The sequence below is a fragment of the Plecotus auritus genome (assembly GCF_963455305.1).
Source record: "Plecotus auritus genome assembly, chromosome: 1".
Lineage (NCBI taxonomy): Eukaryota > Metazoa > Chordata > Mammalia > Chiroptera > Vespertilionidae > Plecotus > Plecotus auritus.
In genome coordinates, this window is record NC_137770.1 from 121,914,430 (window position 1) to 121,937,238 (window position 22,809).

The 22,809-nt window shown below is 44.2% G+C and overlaps 1 protein-coding gene and 1 pseudogene across 7 annotated transcripts in view; both read left to right on the forward strand.

Moving 5' to 3' along the window:
- Positions 1–11,586: 11,586 nt before the first annotated feature.
- The window catches only part of PARP6 (poly(ADP-ribose) polymerase family member 6), a 47,097-nt gene continuing 35,874 nt past the window's right edge, over positions 11,587–22,809 (forward strand). For 3 of the 6 annotated variants that reach the window (XM_080669779.1, XM_080669781.1, XM_080669784.1), the window contains exons 1-8: positions 11,598–11,734; positions 12,916–13,169; positions 15,855–16,050; positions 16,697–16,774; positions 18,266–18,360; positions 18,796–18,856; positions 19,156–19,246; positions 19,690–19,756. In XM_080669779.1, the coding sequence (XP_080525905.1) occupies positions 16,048–16,050; positions 16,697–16,774; positions 18,266–18,360; positions 18,796–18,856; positions 19,156–19,246; positions 19,690–19,756 (395 nt within the window). In that variant the 5' untranslated portion in view covers positions 11,598–11,734; positions 12,916–13,169; positions 15,855–16,047. Of the gene's footprint in view, positions 11,842–12,915; positions 13,170–15,854; positions 16,051–16,696; positions 16,775–18,265; positions 18,361–18,795; positions 18,857–19,155; positions 19,247–19,689; positions 19,757–22,809 lie in introns of all 6 variants that reach the window. The other 3 variants (XM_080669780.1, XM_080669783.1, XM_080669782.1) reach the window with 3 other exon arrangements.
- LOC308249149 (40S ribosomal protein S3a-like) lies at positions 20,796–21,842 on the forward strand (annotated as a pseudogene). The gene is made up of 2 exons: positions 20,796–20,960; positions 21,200–21,842. The product of its transcript is annotated as a 40S ribosomal protein S3a-like (transcript).

The following is a 22,809-nucleotide window of genomic DNA, read 5'->3' on the forward strand; positions in this document are numbered from 1 at the left end:
AAGAGTGATAGGCACACCTTGTTGTTGATTTTTAGCTGCCTGTTTTTCACTAATTTCAGTCCAATTGGATTTCCACAGTAAATACTCTCCAGGGGAAAGACATGCCTTAGCCAATGTTTGCCAGTCTTGAGGAGGCAGAGCTTCACTAATTACAGTGTCAATCAAGCTCAAGACAAATGGAAAAGTGGGGCCATACGTGGAGACAGAGGTTTTAAACTCCTTGAGGGTTTTAAAAGGAATGGCCTCGTGCACTCTCAGTATCTTCCCTGGGTTGGTAGGGTCTGGCCTTTCTAGGATCGGATACATTGAAAATCCTGTAACATCCTCTCCAGCTCGTCTTTGCCTCCTATAAGGTCAGCTGTAAAGGGGATAGTACCGGCGGCACAGCAGTTGTAGTTACTTTCATATTTGGCTGTGTGCCAGTTTCTGGCCGTAAAGGCCGGGGGGTTAGGGTCGTTTTTTCAAAACTGTGAGCAAGATCTTCCTCATCATCTAAATCATCTCGCTCATGGTAATGTTTGTATCTCCTTTTCTCAATCTCTGGCTTCCGCTCATATTTAGGAGGTAAATACTTGTTAGGCCGACTCTTAAGAGCAGCGGCAGGAGTGGCAGCGGGTGAAGGGGGGGGGGGGGAAGGTGAGGGTAAGAAAAAGGAGGTGGAGGAGGAGGAGGAGGAAGAATCTCCTTTCCGAGACTCTGAATTACCCATGTTTATACCCGGTTATTCAAGTGAATTCACAATTCACAACACACAATACACTTCCCAAAAACTTACCTTAATCTGCGCGCACGTCGTGGAAGTGACCCCCTCGCCTATTTTCCCTCCGTACTCAGGTCCCTGTTCGGGCGTCAAATGTGGTGCGGTGTTTCTTCCTTTTCCGCGTCCCACACGGAAAGGGAGAAAGACAGGTTCCTGAGGGGAGGAGCTGGGGATTAAGAAATTAGAGAAAGAAAGAGACAAGAGACAGAAATAGATTCAAGCTGGGTGCCGGGTGGCTTCCTGTCCTCTGATACAGAGACAGTCACACTCACCTCAGACAAAAGGGATTTTATGATCAAAAGGAGTTTCGGGTGTGCCCAAATCCTATTCATCAGGATCTGAGTAAGCTCCTTATTTTGGGTGGGTCAAGGTCCTTTTTGTTCCTCATTCCAAGTACGTGGGTACTGATAACAGGATTCTGCCAGTGCCCTTGGGCTCAGCTGATAAGAATTAAAAAAGTATCCATGTGCCTTCCCAGACAGCTCTCTACATCAACCTACAGTTTTCAACTTGAATCTAATTCTACTATCAGGGTCTCCCAAGGATTTCAAAAAGGCCAGTCCTTTTTTTTGTGTGTGTAAACCTCCTTCCAGCTCCTGGGGGCTTCCCTTGCACCAACCTCACCCCAGTCATCAGGCAGACTAGTAACTGGTCAGTACAGATGGTCTTATGCAAAACCCTGTTGTCATTGTGTTACAGCCAATGAATGTATCAATAAGCCTGATTCTATCCCATCTCTGATATATCCAAAGATATTTTCTAACAGTGTCTTCTGTAGCGGACTGGTGTTTGTCCACTAGTCTGAATGGGCCAATTAGGTGTCTGGGAGACCAATTCTCAAAATGACCCCCAGAACACCTGCAGCTATTGGCAAGGAGAAACTAATATTAACTGGAAATTCCTTTACCAGATTCCCACAGCACACAGAGCCCCCACAGGGCCATGGGACCCACTCCTAAAGGGGGATCTCTCTCCCCTAACTGCAAGGGAGACACCTACTGGGGTCTAACCCTACGAGATTGTTGTTTAATAATATATCCCAGCAAAGGTATACCCCTCATGGATTACTCTTCCTTTGTGGACAACCCCAAAATAGCCTACATTATGATAGCAGACCTTATACCAAGTTCTATCAGCCATTACCTGCTCTAGCCTACTCGTGTGTCATCAACACATAATTTCAAGGCCAGCACACTTTAGATTTTCTTGGCCTCAAGGGATTTCCGTCACTGCTCATAACGCCACTCATCTTCAAATAAAAGGGCCATTGGTTTCATTGTAGCTGGCACAGGGGAAGCCGTCAGCCTAGCAGCCCCATAGGGAGGATTTGCCTATCATGAAGCCACCTTAAGAAATTTAACAGATAGTATAACTGCCCTAGAAAGAAGTACTAGTGTCTGCATTCTTTTATTTAATTCTTGCAATTATTTACTCTGTGAGTTACCAATTACTGTCATACTTACTACCTTGCAGATGGAGAAATAGAGTAGGTAGAGGTTAGGTAGCTTGCCCTCAAAAACTTACAACAATTTTTCTTGCTAACTTTGTGCTAGATAACAGATTAGACCTCAATTACCTACTAGCAGCAGAAGGACTGGGAGCAGTCATAAGCACAACTCTTCAAGTCAAGTAGAGGAAGACATCAAAAAAAATTTATGACCAGGCCCCCTGGCTTCATAACTTTGGAAAGGGGAACCCTTCTGCTAGCTCAATATGGGATTCTGTAAAGTCTGCTCTCCTCTCCATTACCTGGTTTTTATCTCTCCTTGCTCCTCTAGTAGTTATAGTTCTCCTCCTCATCTTTGAACCATGTCTTTTTTTTTTTTTTTTTTACCATTTATTTATTTTTAAATCCTCACCCAAGGCTATTTTTCCATTGATCTTTCAAAGAGAGTGGAAGAGAGAGGGAAAGACAGAGAGAAACATCCATGTTAAAGAAACACATTGATTGGTACCTCCTGCACGAGTCCAGAACAGGGCCTGGATCAAGGAGAAGTCTGCAACCGAGGTACGTGCCCTTGACCAGAATTGGACCCGGGACCCTTTGGTTCACAGGCCGATGCTCTATCCACTGAGCCAAACTGGCTAGGGCTGAACCATGTCTTTTTAATCTTCTTGTCAAAATTTTCACCTCTAGGATACAATTCCAAGATGATGATGCTTCAGGGATTCTGGCCCATCCCTACTTTAGAAGAATCAGCTAACAGCCTCTCTATTCCAGTCTCAGATTCCATTCCCTTATCTCCCTTAGACCAGGCAAGGAAAGACTTCCATACTCTATGCAGGCAGGAACCATGACCCTTGTCGCTAGGAAGCAGTTACTGAAAACAGACCCTCCTCCTTCATCACCCCTAAAAGACTTCAGGGATGGAAGTCTCTGAGGGGTAAATGAAGCAGGTTAGTAAGAAGCTAGGAAAATTCCCTGACAAGTGAAATTGGGAAACTGAGACAGATAGCTGAACAAACTGGTCAAGCAATTTACAGCCACTATCTTCCCTAACCAAGTACACTTAGGATCAAATGGTTTACACATTCCAAACCATGCTAGGGCAGACCCTCCTGGTCCCAGTCCCTCTTTAGTGGCATTCTTTGGAGGTAAAACTGACCAGAGAATGACCCTGATCCCTCTTTACACTCATTTTGATGAATCAGCATATTGAAAGGCACACCTGGAAAGCTGATGAATATTCTATTGCAGGGGTGGGCAAACTTTTTGACTCGAGGGCCACAATGGGTTCTTAAACTGGACCTGAGGGCCGGAACAAAAGCATGGATGGAGTGTTTGTGTGAACTAATATAAATTCAAAGTAAACATCATTACATAAAAGGGTACGGTCTTTTTTTTTATTTATTTCAATAGTTTTATTCAATTCAAACATTTTAAGAAGAAGAATGTAAACACTAATTATTATAATTTGAAACTTCAAAAAATGGAGGAATCATAGCACAATAACATACCTTATATTGAAGATGGCAAAGGCAAAATAAAATTGCCTAACAAAGGAAAGGTACAAAAGCCTTTCAAATTAAAATTAAATATAATAAAATAATTTAAAACTAAAACAAATAGAAAAGAACAAAATGTGTAAACAGTAAATTAAACATTTTCTTTAGTGCAACTTCCAAATTATGCCCGGGACGTAGATGTAGATGGCAATGTAGACTGGGTTGAAAGGTCTTTGGTCTTTAAAACATCAACTTCAGTGGGAACAGTGTTGTTGGTCTCCTTTTTAGCTAATGCTCTGGTACTGTGCTCTCCAGGGGCGTGTCTCCCTACATCACCACGATAACGTGTCTACACATTCCCAGGGTGATGTCGGGGGACGCGTCCACGGGCATTACGAGGAGCTTCTGGAAGATTGAGAGGTTGTTCCTTCTACTGAATGGGCGGATATAAATCCGCCCACTCAGAAGAAGGAGCTGCGGCCGTGTTTCCCCGACGTTGCCGTGTTAACACTGCTGCTGGTGAAGGAGCGGAGGGGAGAGCAAGAGAACCCTCCACTCGCTGAAACCGGTTTGGCTCAGTGGATAGAGCATCTGCCTGCGGACTGAAGGGTCCCGGGTTCGATTCCGGTCAAGGGCATGTACCTTGGTTGCGGGCACATCCCCAGTGGGAGGTGTGCAGGAGGCAGCTGATCAATGTTTCTAGCTCTCTATCCCTCTCCCTTCCTCACTGTAAAATATCAATAAAATATATTTAAAAAAAAAAAAAGAGAGAGAACTCTCCGCTCTTTTGGCTCCGCGGGCCGGATAGAATAGCCGAACGGGCCGGATCCGGCCCGCGGGCCGTAGTTTGCCCACGGCTGTTCTATTGAGATCTTTCCAAGACCAACCCTAAAATTCCCACTTTTAAAAAACAGATAAAACCCCTCAAGGTAAAGGAAGCCACCATGTGCTTTCTCTAGAGCATGCCTGAACCACAGCCAGGGGTGAACCTGAGGAGGGGCAGTGAAGGATTAAAGAAGACAGACAAGAGAATACAGTTGGAACCAGGTGGGATCACTGTGCCTGGATGAGGAAACAGTGACACAGCCTGTAAGCCAAAATTTTATTTTATAGTCAGATCACACAAAGCAAAACAAGGGGAGTGGTCAACATGTTTACAATGTTCTTGTGAGTTTCAAATCTATTTCATTACTTAAGCCTTGTTTTGGCAGTACTTGCTGCACCTCCCACAGTCCATTAGCTACCTAGAAACAAGGGAGGACTATAAGTTCAAGCTTAATTGTGTTAGGAGGGCTCTGCCCTCCAAGCTGGGACTTATATGTGGCTCTGCCACAGGTCATTCCGAGGATTGACCCTATAGCTGCTCCCTACACATGTGCACACCCCTCTTTTCCTCAGATGTGTATTTTTGCTCTCTTTCTTCTAAAGTCTAAGGGTCTGGACAAAGCTTGCAACCAGGGAAATAGCAGGCAGTGGCAGCTCGTCCTGGGCTTACACTTTGAACCTGTTTCTAAGGACCCTTCTTTTGTCTAACTTTTCGGTGAGCTGAAAAGCAGCTCCACCTAAGCTCATTCCTTGCCTCTTTTATCTTAAGCTTTTCCTTTGTTACACTGTCCCCAGCTTTAATAAATGTACTCTCCAAATCACCTAGACTCTAATTACAAAATCATTCCTGCATGAAGTCAAGAAGCCACACATTCCAGACCATGCTAGGGTAGATACACCTCAATCCTTGTCCCTTTCCAGTGACAAGGTTACAACCCTAACCTTGGTATTGTTCAAGGGTCAACTGTATGAAATTGCAGGTATTAGACTCTATATCCTACAAAACAGCACTTTCATATGGCTCAACCAACTATCTAATTTCATCCTCATCACAGCAGCCCCATTAAATAGGTATATTTTTCCCCACTTTACAGATGAGGAAACCGAGATTCAGAAATGAGGTTGAATAGTCAATGAATACTGAAACCAAGCTTTGAACCTGGTTGATCCTTCTTGTGGAAAACTATAAGAATTTGAGCCAAGATTTTATTTTCATTTTTTTAATCCTCAGCTCCTTTATAGGTAATGAACTACTTTTCTCTTGCTGCTTTTAAGATTCTCTCTGTCTTTAAAGAAAACTTTAGGCATACCAACATTCACATCATAAGGATGCTGGAAGAAGAAGAGATTGAGCAAGAAATTAAAAATCTATTTGAAAAAATAATGACAGACAACTTCCCTAACTTGGTAAAGGCAATAGACATATAAGTCCAGAAAGTGCTAAGAGTCCCAAACAAGACACAAAGAGGCCCATACAAGACATATCATAGTTAAAATGCAAAAGGTTAAAGACAAAGAATCTTAAAAGCAGCAAAAGAAAAGCAGTTTGTTACCTGTAAAGGAGTTCCCATAAGACTGTCAGCTGACTTCTCAACAGAAACTGCAGACCAGAAAGGAGTGGCAAGAAATATTCAAAGTGATAAATAGCAAAGACCTACAACCAAGATTACTCTACCCACCAAAGCTATCATTTAGAATCAAAGGTCAGATAAAAAGTTTCCCAGACAAGAAAAAGCTGAAGTTCATCACCACCAAACTAGTATTACATGAAATGTTAAAGGGTATTCTTTAAGAAGAAGAAAAAACAAAGATCAAAAATATGAACAATAGCCCTAGCTGGTTTGGCTCAATGGATAGAGCATCGGCCTGCAGACTGAAGGGTCCCAGGTTCAATTCCAGCCAAGAGCACATGCCTGGGTTTTGGGCTCGATCCCTAGTAGGGGGCATGCAGGAGGCAGCAAATCAATGATTCTCTCTTATCATTGATGTTTCTATCTCTCTCTCCCTCTCCCTTCCTCTCTAAAATCAATAAAATATATTTTTTTAAAAAAGATAAGAAATATGAACAATAAAATGGCAATAAATACATATCTATCAATGGTTAAATATAAAAATCAAAATAAACAAGCAAAACAGAAACAAACTCAGAGATACAGAGGATATTTTGATGATCACCAGATGGGAGGGGGGTTTCAGGGATTGGTGAAAAGGGTGAAAAAATGAAGAAGTACAAATTTGTTGTTACAGAACAGTCATGGGGATGTAAAGTACAGCATAGAGAATATAGTCAATAATCCTAATAAAGAGGGGATATGCAAATTGACCATCAAGCCATCACAAAGATGGCGGCGCCCATAGCCACAAGATGGCGGCGCCCAGTCCCCTCAGCCCCGCCAGAGTCCCCCAGTCCTTTCAGCCCTGCCCAGGGGGGTGGCAGGTGCAAGGAGTGGCTGGACCCACAGTCCTTTCAGCCCAGCCAGGGGAGGGGGGTGCGGCAGGCACACAGTGTGGCTGGACCCGCCCTCAGCCCCCCAGCTGCCCAGGGCCGGCCTGAGGTGCAGGCAAGCCTCGGATGGTGGCTGTCCAGCCACCCAGGGCCACCTGAGGCTCAGGTAACCAGGGCCCACTGAGGCTTGCACTGCCGGCAGTGGCAGCAGCAGAGGTGTGATGGGGGTGTCACCTTCCCCTGATCACTGGGTCGCCTCCTGACCCTGAGGGCTCCTGGACTGTGTGAGGGGACAAGCTGGACTGAGGGACCCCTCCTCCAGTGCATTAATTTGTATGCACCAAGCCTCTAGTCTATATATATAAAAGGCTAAGCGACTATCCAATCGCCTGGTAGGTATGATGCGCACTGGTCACCAGGGGGCAGATGCTCAATGCATGAGCTGCCAAGCTGTGGTGACTTGGCAGTGGTGGTTCTTGGGTGACACACCCTGGAACCAGAGAGGAAGGAACCCAATTCCTCGCAGGGCCCCACGATTCCACCTTCAGCCGTGGGTTATGTTGTTGCTGGGGCACTGTCGGCCCTAATCTGGTTTACTGCACACTTGCGTTTGCGTTCCACACTTTGCAGAGTGCCCTCTCGCAGTCCGGGACCCCTCTCGGAGAGCTGGTTTTGGCCCAATCCTGCAGGCCAGGTGAAGGACCCTACCTGCTAGAGGAACCCCGCTCACTCTGCAGATGCCCTTCGAGCTGCAGCACCACTCCAAGTGTGCCTGGCCGGGGAGGGACCAAGGGAGGTTGGCTCTAGGGAGTGTCCTACCAGTCTAGCCCATTCCCATCCGGCCCCACAGGCCACCTTCTAATTAATTTCCTTTCAATGTGCATGAATTCTTGCACCAGGGCCACAAATATTCTATTAACAGTGAATGGTGTCAGGGGGTGCAAGATTTAATAAGCGATCATTTAGTAAATTATGTAATGTCTAATCACTGGGTTGCAAAATAATATTGAATGTCAACTGTAATAGAAAAACTTTTAAATGATTAAAAAACATTTACAGTGAATAGTAATGGTACGCAGGCAACAAGATAACAAGGAGGAATTTCATGGTCTCCTGTTCTAGTGGTCTTGTGCTCTGTTGTCAGCTGTGTCTCTGAGGGGTTATGGAAAAGGAAATTACTCTGACAATTCAAGGGTATGTTATCCCAGATGCGTAAGTATAATGGACAGGGCTCACTTAAGGTAAAGCTTGACCTTCCATGACCTACCTAGTTAGGAGTTCTCAATCAGACCATCCTGTGTGGTTACTTTGGGTCACTGAGTATTTCAGGCCTGCCAAGTAGCCCCCTGACCTTGTCCCTTCTACTACGTCCCGCCCTTTTCTCCACAAACCCACTGTCGGAATAGACGGTCAGAGTGCTTTACAGCACAACACCACAGCTGCCAGGGGAGTAAATGTATTAAACTTAAGAATTAAAAAACTGAGAGAAACCAAAATGGCGGCATAGGTAAACACCTAAACGGCTGCCTCGCACAACAATTTCAAAACTACAACTAAAAGACAAAACGGTCATCATCCAGAACCACAGGAAAGCTGGCTGAATGGAAATTCTACAACTAGAAGGGAAGAGAAAAGCACATTGAGACTCAGAGGAGCTGCAAAAAGCTGAGATAGGGAGACGAGAGCGCGGAGAGGACTGGTGGCTGAGTGCGCTGCTGGCTTTCTCAAGCGGGAGGGAGATGGAAGCCCCCAACTGCACTGAACTCCAGTTCCAGGCAAGACTCTGGGAACCCAGACTCATTCGGGGGGAATCTGGACTGTCAGGAAAAGAGAAAAGCACACTGAGACTCAGGGGAGCTGCGGAAGGCAGAGGTCCGGAGACACAAGCGCGCAGAGAAGACTGACTGCTGAGTGCACAGCTGGCTTTCTCAAGCGGGAGGGAGACGGAAGCTCCCGATTGCGCTGAACTCCAGTTCCGGGCGAGACTCTGGGAACCCAGACTCATTCGGGGAGAAACTGGACTGTCTGGCAGCAGGAGAAACTCGAGGGCGGCTTTCTCCCAGAGGTGCTTGCAGCGATTACCGAGGGACACTGAGACCCAGGGGCCTCATAGGGCAAGGCTGACGGGAAGCCATTGCTGTCTGCTCCACCCTGAGACTCCGCCCCATCCAAGCTGAGCACAGAGGCTTTTGCAATTTAGCAATTCTTCTCTCATAAGGGTGTCTCCAGCACAGAAGTTCTCCCAGCGTAGACACAGCTGATCCTCACAGCCAATTGGCCTAGAGGTCAATTCCTCACAGTGATACCAACAACAATCAAGGCTTAACTACAACAAGACTGTGCACACAGCCCACAAAGGGGTGCACCAAGAGTGTCCACCTCAGGTAACTGGGGAGGCTGAGCCACTGGGCCCTATAGGACACCTAGCACACAAAGCTACTCTACCAACTCAGGGAAGCAGTGAAAATGCGGAGACAAAGAAACATCACAAATGAAAGAAATGGAGGAAAGCAAATGACTGGATATAGAGTTCAAAACCACGGTTGTAAGGTTTTTCAAGAATTTCCTAGAAAAGGCTGATAAATTTAGCGAGACCCTTGAGGATATGAAAAAGGAACAACTAGAAATTAAACATACACTGACTAAAATAAAAAATATTATACAGAGACCTAACAGCAGACTAGAGGACCGCAAGAATCAAGTCAAAGATTTGAAATACAAAGAAGCAAAACACACTCAACCGGAAAAGCAAAAAGAAAAAATAATCCAAAAATTTGAAGATAGTGTAAGGAGTCTCTGGGACAACTTCAAGCGTACCAACATCCGAATTATGGGGGTACCATAAGAAGAGAGAAGCAAGATACTAAAAACCTATTTGAAGAAATAATGCCAAAAAACTTCCCCATTGGTGAAAGAAATAGACTTACAAGTCCAGGAAGCGCACAGAACCCCAAACAAAAGGAACCCAAAGAGGACCACACCCAGACACATCATAATTAAAATGCCAAGAGCAAAACACGAAGAGAGAATATTAAAAGCAGCAAGAGAAAAACAGTTAATTACCTACAAGGGAGCACCCATACGACTGTCAGCTGACTTCTCAACAGAAACTATGCAGGCCAGACGGGAGTGGCAAGAAATTTTCAATGTGATGAATAGCAAGAACCTACAACCAAGATTACTCTACCCAGCAAAGCTATCATTCAGAATTGAAGGGCAGATAAAGAGCTTCACAGATAAGAAAAAGCTGAAGGAGTTCATCACCACCAAACCAGTATTATATGAAATGCTGAAAGGTATTCTTAAAGAAGAGGAAGAAGAAAAAAGTAAAGAGAAAAATTATGAACAACAAATACATATCTATCAACAAGCGAACCTAAAAATCAAGTGAATTAAAAACCTGAGGAGCAGAATAATCTGGTGAATATAATAGAATCAGGGGCATAGAAAGGGAGTGGACTGATAATTCTCAGGGGGAAAGGGGTATGAGGGGTTCATGAAGAGAATGGACAAAAATCATACACCTTTGGATGAGGACAGTGGGGGGGAGGTAAGGGCAGAAGGTGGGGTGGGAAAGGGGTGGAGGGGAGCTATGGGGGGAAAAAGGAGAAATAATTGTAATAATCTGAATAAAGATTTATTTAAAAAAAAAAAAAAGAAATATTCCAAGTGATGAATAGCAAGAACCTACAACAAAGATTACCTAGCAAAGCTATCATTCAGAATTGAAGGGCAGATAAAGAGCTTCACAGATAAGAAAAAGCTAAAGGAGTTCATCACCGCCAAACCACTATTATATGAAATGCTGAAAGGTATTCTTTAAGAAGAGGAAGAAGAAAAAGGTAAAAATAAAAATTATGAACAACAAATACATATCTATCAATAAGTGAATCTAAAAATAAAGTGAATAAAAAATCTGATGAACAGAATAAACTGGTGAATATAATAGAATCAGGGGCATAGAAAGGGAGTGGACTGACAATTCTCAGGGGGAAAGGGGTGTGGGGGGTGCGGGAAGAGACTGGAGAAAAATCGAACACCTATGGATGAGGACAGTGGGAGGGAGGTAAGGGCAGAGAGTGGGGTGGGAACCAGGTGGAGGGGAGCTATGGGGGGGGGGGAAGAGGAACAATTATAATAATCTGAACAATAAAGATTTATTAAATTTAAAAAAAAAGACTTAAAAACCTGAGGTGTTTGACTTCCATTACAAACCAGAGATCCTTGGAATCAGCAGGGCCTCAGAAGGCCCTTCTCAATCTCCATCTGCCTGCCTGTCTTCCAATGCCCAGATGCAGCTGCGGACTGCGTGCCCTGTTCACTCCTCCCAACCGCACGGGGCGCCAAATGCCAACGTCTCTTTTGGAGGGCCCTCCGCGCACCCGCAGAGCCCCTCTTGTTTCTTCACGCACCCACCTTATAGTTAGGGACCACCCACACCCCCTCCCAATTGCACCCCCTTCCCCACCACCCACCCAACCTGCCAGCACTGCGCAGGCTCCGCGAGCCAAGCGTTCGCAGCAGCTGCGCGCCTAGGGGGCAGGCCGCGTGGTGGTTGGTCCGGAGCGGGCCACGTGGCCACGGTATCGCCGTGTGCGCATGCGCCCGTGACGGAACGACAGGGCGTGTGGGGGGGAGGGAAGCGCGACCTCGCCCGCCCGGCCCGGCCCCCGCCCCTCGCTCTGCCGCTCCGCCCCCGCGGGGCGTCCCGGGCCGCTCGTCCCCTCTGTGGCAGCCGCGCGCGGCCCGGGGTCGCCGTGAGTACTCGCGAGGCCGACCTGTGAAGCGGCTTCCATGGGGAGGGGCAGGGCGGCCGGGACGCGTGAAGGGTGCGGGGCCCGCCCCGCCGGCTGGGGAAGATGAAGTGAGGGGCTTGAATCGGGGGGCTCTGAGGGGCTCTCCTAGGCTTCACAGGCTTCGCTCCAGGCCGGGCGGCGGGCAGCACAGTTCGGGCATAGACCTTCTTCCCCCGGGAAGCAGGAGTCCTTGGGGCCTCTGGAGGAGCCCGGAGACTCCCCCAAGGGAGGCCTCCGGGCCTGTCCTGTAAGTGCGGTGGCGGCTAGTGTTTTGGGGGCAGACCCCGTTTTCTCCCTCCACGGGGTACACCCGAGATAGCGTTGTTCTGCGAGAACCGCCCTCTGTGGGTTCTCCTCCGCACTCTTTGTTCGGTGGCCTCGTCTTTCTGAGAAAAGAGCACTCGATATGGAGCAGAGTTACCTCCTTTCCCAAGACGACAAAGCTGGGAGTCAACCCCAGAGTTTAAACGTTGAGATTTTTGACTAGATGAAGTTGTCACACCGAGAGCCCCTGTGGACCAGGGAAAGACCTTGGTGATCCAAACTGAGGTTTACTTACATTTGGTCTGTTACCAAGAAAATTCATAAAGCATTCTATGTTAGCTGCCATCATCCAAACTACACTGAGCTGAAGGACGCCCTTCTCTGGACACTGTTCACACACATTTGGCCCAGCTTCTTTTGAAAAGGGTCCCTCCTTTACCTCATTTAGAGAAGTAAGGTCTTTCTTGCTTAACTCATTATGAGCCCTTTAAATTAGTTAAAATCACATCATGTAAAGATAGATATAATTAAGACCTGTCAAATATGCTTAAGTTTCGGTTCCTCTATGCAAGTTGCTTGACCTCCCTACACCTGTAGTCTACGTATAACACGAAAGCTTTGAAATAGGTCATCTCTCAGGTTTATTCTTGAAAAATGTCTCTGAGTCTGAATTTCATGACTCACCACTCCAATTCCCCCACTCTTCGCCCTTTAAACCCATTTTCCATCTCTTGAGAGGAATGGGCATTGACAGTAGAAAGTGGCAAGTATCTTTCACTGAAACAGCCTGGTTTGGAAAAGCTGGTAGTTTCTGAATTATTTCTTCCCTGGACAAGAAAAATCCTCTCTGAACTACTTTTTTCTCCTTGTGTTAACAGCAGAAACCAAGCAACAACAGCCCTTGGAGAGAGGCTGTTTCTTGACTTCTACAGTGACAGAGACCTGGAGGAAGTTAGTACTTCTGACTCACTCTGCCAACATCCTACCACCCAGCCCAAGACAGCCTAGGCTGGACATTAGTGCCTCCTTTGTTCCTCTGTGATCATCCAGATTAGCATCTGACTGTTTATTTTCAAGTCTCACAAACCCAGCCCCCAGATCTTCATATTCTGGCTCTCAGCTGCACTTTAAGGTGAATGGAGTCTTGCTTTTTAAAATCATTTTTGAATGATTTTGTCTATGTTTAGGTGCATTTAGGTGCTTAGATGTATTTGCCCTTTGACTTAAGTATCCAGCAGACAGTTGATTCATTCATTCATTTAATAAATATGTGTTGAGAATCTGGCAATAGAGGCAGTGAAAACAGTCAAAGCCTATGCCACCATAGACCTTACTTTGTGGTGGAAGATAAACACAATAAACAAACATTTTGTATGTCAAAGCATGATAAGTGCTGTGAAACAAAATAAAGCAGGGAAGGGGGATAGAGTGTGCAAGTATGTTTGTGTTGGGGTTTTGCTGTTTTATATAGGATGGTCAAGGTGACCTTAGAGTAGAGATCTGAAAGAGTGAAGGAGCAAGCCATGTAGACATATGGCTGAAAAGCATTCCAAGAAGTGGGGACAGCAGGGGACTGTGGTGGGAATATGGTTGGTATGTTTGAAGAATAACAAGGATACATTTGTGGAGTTTCAGGGATAATCTTCCTGTTTACCTTTAGAGTTGACTTTTTAGGGAGAGCCCCTGCAAGAGTCCAAGAATAGCCTCTGATTTTTTTTTTTTTAAGACATTGAGAGTACAAGAAGCCCTCATGTACCTGTCACCTAGCTTCATCCATAATTGGCATTTGCCATTCTTATTTCATCTATCCCTCTCCTTTTTTGTACTAGAGTGGTATTTTTTTTTTAATTATATTTTATTGATTTTTTACAGAGAGGAAGAGAGAGGGATAGAGAGTTAGAAACATCGATGAGAGAGAAACATCGATCAGCTGCCTCCTGCACACCCCCTACTGGGGACGTGCCCGCAACCAAGGTACATGCCCTAGACCGGAATCGAACCTGGGACCCTTCAGTCCGCAGGCTGACGCTCTATCCACTGAGCCAAACCGGTTTCGGCTAGAGTGGTATTTTAAAGCAGATCTCAGAAATCAGGCTATTTCATCTTCAAGAACCTCACTTTCAATTTCCTTTTGCATATTGTCTTTTTATTTTTATTTTTTTATTGTCTAAAGTTTTATATATGTCTCCTTTTTCCCCAGTTGACCCCCTCTCCCAGCCATCCCCACCCCGGGCAAGCCCCCACTGCCCCAGTGTCTGTGTCCATTGGTTATGATGCATATTGTTTTTGATGGGTCAGGCAGTGTTGGCTGGGGGACTGCTATGCTGTTTGTGTTGGCTTTGTGCCTTAGGTCGCCATAATGGGTCAGTTACCAGGCTTAAGTTGGTATCTGAGGAAAACACCACAGGTCCTTGGAACACAAGGATTTAGAACAGTAATTCTCAAATTTTATGCACCAGAATAACTTGGAGGGCGTGTTAAAAAACAAATTACTGGCCCTAGCTGGTTTGGCTCAGTGGATAGAGCGTCCGCCTGTGGATGGAAGGTTCCTGGGTTCAATTCCAATCAAGGGCACATGCCTGGGCTGTGGGCTCGATCCCCAGTAGGAGGTGTGCAAAAGGCAGCCAATCAGTAATTCTCTCTCATCATTGATGTTTCTATCTCTCCCTCTCCCTTCCTCTCTGAAATAAAAATATAGTTTTAAAAAAAACAAACAAACACAGATTACTGGCCCCTCCACCTCTGGGGTTTCTAATTCAGTAGATCTCAGTAGGGTTCCTTGGATTTGCATTTTTAACAAGTTCCCTGGTTGTACTGATGCTACAGATCCACAAAGCCCATTCAAAAACCTCTGATCTAGAAACCAAGAAGGTTCAACAGAACCATATTAGAAAACAAGAAGCCCTCTGTTTAAGGTTGGAGTGGGTGAGACATACAAGCAAAGCCAGAAAGGCCCAGATAGTGCTTCTCACTTTTTTGAAAGGACTATGGGTTCATGTTTTTCTGAGCATTTATTGGGATCATTATTGCATTTTGGTTTGGGAAAAGGTTCCAAGATGAGTCCAGGGCATTATTTTGGCCATAACAGCTCAGACTGTGCCTACTAGAGGGTATTCAGTATTATTGAGGAATTTTTAAATTAGCTATGATTGTCATATAAAGGTTTCTAGTGATACTGATGTGTAATAAGAGATAATGATGACTTGTAGAAATAATTGGGGGTAAAAAATTCCCAAACAATATGATTCTGATATGGAAGTTGGTACTGTGAAATATGGAAGTTGGTACTGTGAAAAATGTCCCAAATGAACTGATGTAATAGAGTAGCGTAAGCATCTGGTTGCCACCATCACTTTTGGCTTCAGGATTGGTACAGAGTTATGAACTAGAGCAGGAACTTTCTCCACTCCCAATTCTCCAGCTTAAATAGAACAGTAATGTCTTATATTTCTATAGGGTTTTCAGGGTTCATTATCTATAAAGAACTTGTGTGTACAAGTGTATGCACATGCATGCAAGTATGCCTCAATGTGTAAGTGTCTGTACATATCTATAATAATAAAAGGGTAATATGCTAATTAGATCTGACGTCATTCAGGATGTCCTGGACGAAGCTGGGGTGGAGAGAAGCAGCCCGGGTCCCGGGTGCCGGAAGGAAGCAGGTGCCGGCAGCCGGGGGAAGGAAGGCCTACTCTTGTACGGATTTTCGTGCATTGGGCCTCTAGTGTATAATAAATGTGTATCCATAAACGTGTGGCTGTGTATATACACCAGCTTTTATCTGGCGATGAAACCAATTGTTGTCTACTTTCTACAGGACAGTGACTTGTTACCACCACAGCAGCAGAGCCTACCATCCCCAGCAGATCTCCAGTCAGCCTCTGACATCACTCCCCTCCCTTGTCTCCCTTTTTGACCTCCTAAATGCCCATCTCGTTGGCCTGGGTTCAGCTGGTGGTATGGAGGGGTGCTGCCTAGCACTGACGGAGTGTGTGTGACCCATTGACCCAATGGTGAGGACTGACTGCCCACCTCTGCAACTGATAATCCAGGGGATAGATGGGACAAAGTACAGACCTCATCTTTTCTGGTGTTTCCTTCCCATCCCTTTGGAAGGTAGACTGGTTCTTTGAAATTAAAGGACGGAGACGAGGCATGGACCCAATATTACTTGATGTGTGTATAGGTGGATTTTCTTGGGAAAGAAAAAGATAGAAAGGGAGTTATGAGACAAGAGAGTTTAGGTATGCTTTGGAGCTGCCTTGGGTCGCTAGATGATTCTAGAGGAGGCTAGCTTACACTAGAACCTAGATATGCCTAGGAACCAACCCTGACATTGAATTCTTTTGCATCCTTCCCCCCCTCTGGCTGCCAGACCCTCAATCATACCTGACACTTAAGAAGGTCAAAATTCCCTATTGTTTTTCTCCATCCTACCAAATGAGAGCTAGGCCATGGTTATGACCAGATTCAGGAGAAGACTTAGATGCTCGCAAAGGATGAGGTAGAGGGAATAAAGGGATTAGTGACTCAATTATGCTATCCCAAGGGGCCTTCTCCCATTCTTTGTGGGGATCTATTTCCCACTCTGTCACCCCTCTCTGTTCCATGGGGTAACAGGGATCAATAAAGGGTTATATGCTTCTTTCTCATTACTAGGACATCAAAGGACAGTTTTGGAATGATGATGATTCGGAGGGAGATAATGAATCAGAGGAATTTCTCTATGGAGTTCAGGTGAGATTTCAGCGCCTAACATCCATGTTGGGTAGTGGAAATGTGCTTCTCTGGATATATCAGGAGTGAGAGAGGTTATTCTGGACCAGAGATACAATGTTGGTGTGGTTTGTGCATTATCTTGTCAGAGCTGATATATCCTTGGTCTTGCCTGGGACTCATACATTTCCTAGAGTAAACTACATCCTCTCTACATGGAGACTACCCAAATGTTCTTTTTTGTTGTTAATCCTCACCCAAGGATATTTTTCCATTGATTTTTAGAGAGAGAGGGAGGGAGGGAAGAGGGGAGAAAGAGAGAGAGGGAAGTATCGGTTGCCTCCTATATGGGCCGACTGGGGATTGGACCTGCAACCCAGGTATGTGCCCTTGACCTGGAATCAAACCCATGACCCTTCAGTATGTGGGCTGACTCTAACGACTGAGGAACACCCGCTAGAGCTACCCACATGTTCTTTGGAAATAATTATTTTATGACTTCCCTCACTAGCTAGTGGGATCATTTCAATCATTATGGGAAAATTTTGTTAAAAATTACCCTGCCAGCCCTAACCGGTTTGGCTCAGTGGATAGAGCATCAGCCTGCGTACTGAAAGGTCTCAGGTTCAATTCCAGTCAAGGGCATGTACCTTTGTTGCGGGCACACCCCAAGTAGGAGGTGTGCAGGAGGCGGCTAATTGATGTTTCTCTCTCATTGATGTTTCTAACTGTATTCCTCTCTGTAAAAAAATAAATTATATATATATATATATATATATATATATATATATATATATATATTTTTTTTTTTTTTTTTTTTTTTTTTTAATTACCCTGCCAGTGCCCTGGCCAGGTGGCTCAATTGGTTGGAGTTGTCTCATGCACCAAGAGATTGCGGTTCAATTCCTGGTCAGGGCACATGCCTAGGTTGTGATTTGATCCCCTGTTAGGGTGCATGCTAGAGGCAACCAATCAATGTTTCTTTCTCTCACAATGTTTTTCTTACTCTCTCTCAAAAAAAAAAAAATCAGTAAAAATATATTCTTGGGTGAGGATTACAAAAAAAAAAAAAAGTACCTACCAATGATTGCTTAATGCCATCACTACCCAAGGCATGATCTTGAGCAGGAATGTTGGACTCTTCAGATAGAACCAATCTGAGTTAAATTCTGTACTCTTCAGTCTGTTCTGAGTTTTCATAGAAGGAACACCTAAGTATTCTGGTCAAGGTGTGAGAGGAAAAGCTGAGACTTAAGGATGTGAATTCCTTAAGCAAAGCCTGCAGTTGTCTATTGAAACTTCTTATACTGGTGATGGAGGGAGACTGGTCTGTCAATGAAATCCCCAGCTAGGGCTGCCACCAAAAGCCCCTTTGTATACATAGCTTTTTGCTTATATGTACTGCTACTGTTTAATTTTTCTGCTCCTGGTGTTTCTTCATTTTATTTTTCACCTCTCTCTTTACCCCTTTGTCTTCCTCCCTACCCACTTCTGTTTTTGCTACTGACTCAGGGGAGCTGTGCAGCTGACCTATATCGACACCCACAGCTTGATGCAGACATTGAAGCCGTGAAGGAGATCTACAGTGAGAACTCTGTATCCGTCAGGTGGGATTCCACTTCAGAGATGGCAGTGGACAAGCCACTTCTTTCTGAGCTGTTAAAAGGATGGAGATTTTCTATGGTATGGTAGGGGATCTGTGGACATTGATAAATTATGAGCTTAGTGATCGTGAGAGTTGCTCAGAGTATTTAACCTTGGCTGACGGTTAAGTAAGGAAGTGTAGCCACTTTTCTTAGACATTCCCTCTTATCCTAGACCCCTCTAGACTGATAATTTCAACTTGGAGGTAAGAAAGGCTTCTGGCCTGGAGAAGGCTCTGATTATTAGGTGGCTTGAGGCTGTAGCTAAGAGCCCAGGTACAGAGATACCTTCTACAATCCCTCTCCCCTGGCCCTGGCTCAGTTCTCCTTCCACCTCAGTCTCTGTTCCCTTCTTTCTCCCTTAATGAGTCTCACCTGTGATCACCTGTATCTCTGTAGAGAATATGGAACTATTGATGACGTGGACATTGACCTCCATATCAACATCAGCTTCCTTGATGTAAGTGGTGCTAATACCTGCCAACAACATATCTAGCTGGACTTAATGGATTTTGTCATGTAGCCCAGGAGTCTTATTCCTGAGTGCTATATTTGGAGCATGTATTTTCCATCCCTGTCTTTTTGAACATCAGTACACAGAGGTGTGTACTGTAATGTGCATGTGTGTGTCGCATAGGAAAAATTTCAGGTCTATTTCTCTCTGTTGCTAAACTGGAAACTGTTTTTCTTACTCTCCTGTTCTTTTTTATTTACTTATTTATTTTGGTGCTGTGACTTGAGTACAACCTTATTTTTTAGGAGGAAGTTTCTACAGCCTGGAAGGTCCTCCGGACAGAACCTATTGTGTTGAGGCTGCGATTTTCTCTTTCTCAGTACCTTGATGGACCAGGTAAAGGCAGTGACTTTGAGCAAGTATGAACTAATCCAAAGTCCTAAATTAAGAGAAACGAGAAAAACTAGGAATAAGGCCCTTGGGCATAATCTGCAGGCTATTGGTAGGGGCTTTTCAGCCTCCTCTCACTCGTGTCTTCATTCCCTGTCAACTGATAGTAAACTCTCCAATCCTTCTTGGTTATTGAAATTGTTTTCTTTGGTTCCCAGGTATTATTTATTCTTCCCCTTCCCCTCAACTTCCTCACAGAAGTTGAGGATATTTGAAATTGGTCAGTCAGCTCCCAGACTATACCCTTTGCTGCAAATGTTTATCTTCTCCACCATTATTGTTTAGAGTATCGGTTAGAATCTGAGTAAACTAGTCCACTGAACTGGGGCTTTGGACTCCCAGGAGTATAGAGACATATACATACTAGGAGCTTTCTCTTCTCTTTGCAGAACCATCAATTGAGGTTTTCCAGCCATCGAATAAGGAAGGATTTGGGCTGGGTCTTCAGTTGAAAAAGTAAGAACTTTGATCTTTCTGGTTATAGACACAGGTGGGTGGACAGGCAGATGGAATGTTTGTCCATCCTTGGGTGGAATGTTTTCTTCCAAAATGTCTTTCTGAGATATGCCCAAAAAAGACTAAAATAAATTTAGGGTGCCAAATTTATGGTTAGGCAGAGGAGCCTGTGGTTCTGGGGTGTCTGGCCTTGAGACATCTTAAAGGTAAAAAGATAGGTTCATTAGTATTTAGTATTTAAGCAAAAGTACAAACCTGGATTTAGAGCCATTCTCTTCACATTTCCTCGTGTAGTTTTCTCAAAGTGGGGTCTAGAAGCTCAGACAGATTTAATTTATTTAATGTGTTGAGCACCTTGCTAAGTATTTGGTATACAAAGAGATTTGAGCTACAGAGTCTACCCTCAGTCAATTCCAAATAGAGTCCAGTGAAGATACGTGTTCTAATACAAGTGAATACATAAGTTTTAGAAAGAACACAGAGGAAGGAGTGACTCAATCTGGTGGCAGGAGGAGGACTATGAATGAATGAAAGGGAGATGAATAATGGTTTTCAAGGATAGATAAGAGATGCCTATGTAAACAGACTCTAAGAGTAAAAAACATTTGCTAGGGCACAGTAACATGAGGCAGCATGTATGTAGGAAGCTTCAGGCAGTTAATATTGCTAGTGAAATGCAAGGGAAGAGTGGCAGGAACTGAAGCCAGAGAAGCAGGAAAGGGTCCAAATCAGAGAGGATCATGGGCTTTTATGTGGTCGGGAGTATTACAGGGTTTTAGGCAGAGAAAGGACATAATTGATTTAACTTTAAAAACACTGTTCTGGTAGCACTGGGCAAAATAGGTAGGAGGGGTGAGACAAGAGATCAGAACTAGTTTATTAGGAGGCTTTTATAGAAGTCCAGACATGAGATGATGAGGGCCTGAACCAAAGTGTGACTGCAGGTAAGAATAGAGATGAGAGACAGACTGGAGAGATTTATGAGGTATAGAATCAATAAGACTTGCCTTTTGGCTCTCTGAGCAGCATCATTGCAGTCAGCAAGAACAAGTGCCTTATGAAGGGCAGCAAAAAGGGAGCAAAGAAGAAAGTGGTTGATCCATTTTCTAAGAAGGATAGGTGTGATATGAAAGCACCAGCTATGTTCAATATAAGAAATATTGGAAAAACACTAGTCAGCAGAAGTCAAGGAACCTGGAGGGTTGTGGGGTTTTTTGGTTTTTTTTTTCTGTAACTTTTTAAAGATATATTTTATTGATTTCAGAGAGGAAGGGAGAGGGAAAGAGAGAAACATCAATGATGAGAAAGAACCATTGATCGGCTGACTCCCACACGCCCCCTACTGGGGGTCAAGCCCACAACCCAGGCATGTGCCCTTGACCGGAATCGAACCCGGGACTTTTCAGTCCACAGGCCAATGCTCTATCCACTGAGCCAAACCAGCCACGGAAAGGGGGTTGTGTCTTTGAAGCAAGCCTAGCTGATCTGCAGAATGATGAAATTGCACTTAGAAAATTCAAGTTAATAATTGAGGATGTTCAGGGCAAAACTGCTTGACTAATTTCCATGAATCTTACCTGTGACAAAATGTGCTCCAGGGTCAAAAAATAACAGACCATGATTGAAGCTCTTGTTGATGTCAAGACTACTGATGCTTATTTACTTTGTCTATTCTGTGTTGGTTTACTAAAAAAAAAGAAAAAATTCAACAATCAGATTCGGAAGACCTCTTATGCTCAGCATCAACAGGTCCACCAAATCAAGAAGAAAGTTATAATTGCGACCTGAGAGGTGCAAATGGCTTGAGAGAGGTGGTCAATAAACTGATCCCAGATAGCAGTGGAAAAAGACAGAGACAAGGCTTGCCAATCTATTTACCTGCTCCATGATGTCTTTGCTAGTAAAGTCAAAATGCTGGAGAAGCCCAAGATTGAATTGGGAAAACTCATTGAGCTTCCTGGTGAAGGTAACAGTTCTGGAAAAGCAACTGGGGATGAGACAGGTGCTAAAATTAAACAAGCTGATGGATATGAGCCCCCAGTCCAAGAATCTGGTTAAAATTCAGACATTTAATGGTGACAAATAAAAAATTCTATTTGTGATATATTTTTTTAATCAGTAAGACTTGAAGATTGATTTGGATATATTGTATGTGGTCATAAGCCAAGGAATAGTGGAAAGTTACTCATAGGTTTGCATCCCAGATGTCTGGGTAAATTGTAATACCACCAGTTTAAATAGGGATTTAAAAAAGAGGAGCAGGTTTGTGGAGTGAGGATAAATAATTAGTTCCATTTTAAACATGTTGTTTAAAGGTAACCTTGGGATATTTAAGTGGCTATGCTTAGTAGATACATATGTAGATTTGGTACTTATAGGAGAGGTTAGGATTGAAGATATATATCAGTCTATGGGTGGAGATTACAACCAGTGTAGAATTGGAGATTGCTAGAGGAGAGCATGATGGAGTGAAAAGATCAAGGGCAAAACACCCTTTAACATCCAGACAAAATACCCAAGAAATTAGCAGGATAAGCAGAAGAATAAGAAACACAGAAGGTAGGTCAGAGAAGTTGGAGAAGAATGGGAAGAGAATGGTGTCACAGAAGGCAAAGATAAGAGTTTCTACAAGGAAGGCAAGGTGGAAGAGAGGATAAGTAAGAGAACTTAGAAGTTTCTGTTGGATTTAGCATCAAGATGGGAGCAGTTGTGGTGGAGTGGTGAAGGTAGAATATATTGATAAGTGAGTAGTTAGAAATGAAGTAGAAACAATAAGTATAGATTGAGAAATTTGCAATAGGATAGGAGGGAAAGAGGGAGAGGTAGCTAGGTAGCTAGACTGAGGGGCAGAAACTTGAAACTTTTTGTAGACTGGGAAAGAAATTGGTAATAGAGGGGGATGATTGATGGATCAAGGTCCCTAAAGAGAAAAAGGGGCTGAGATCTGGAGCACAAATAGAGGCATTGATCCTTAATGTAGGATTACCTTGTCTCCAAAGAATGGAGGTATTGTGGTAAGGGTGAAAATGGAAATAGATTTGGTAGTTAGGTTG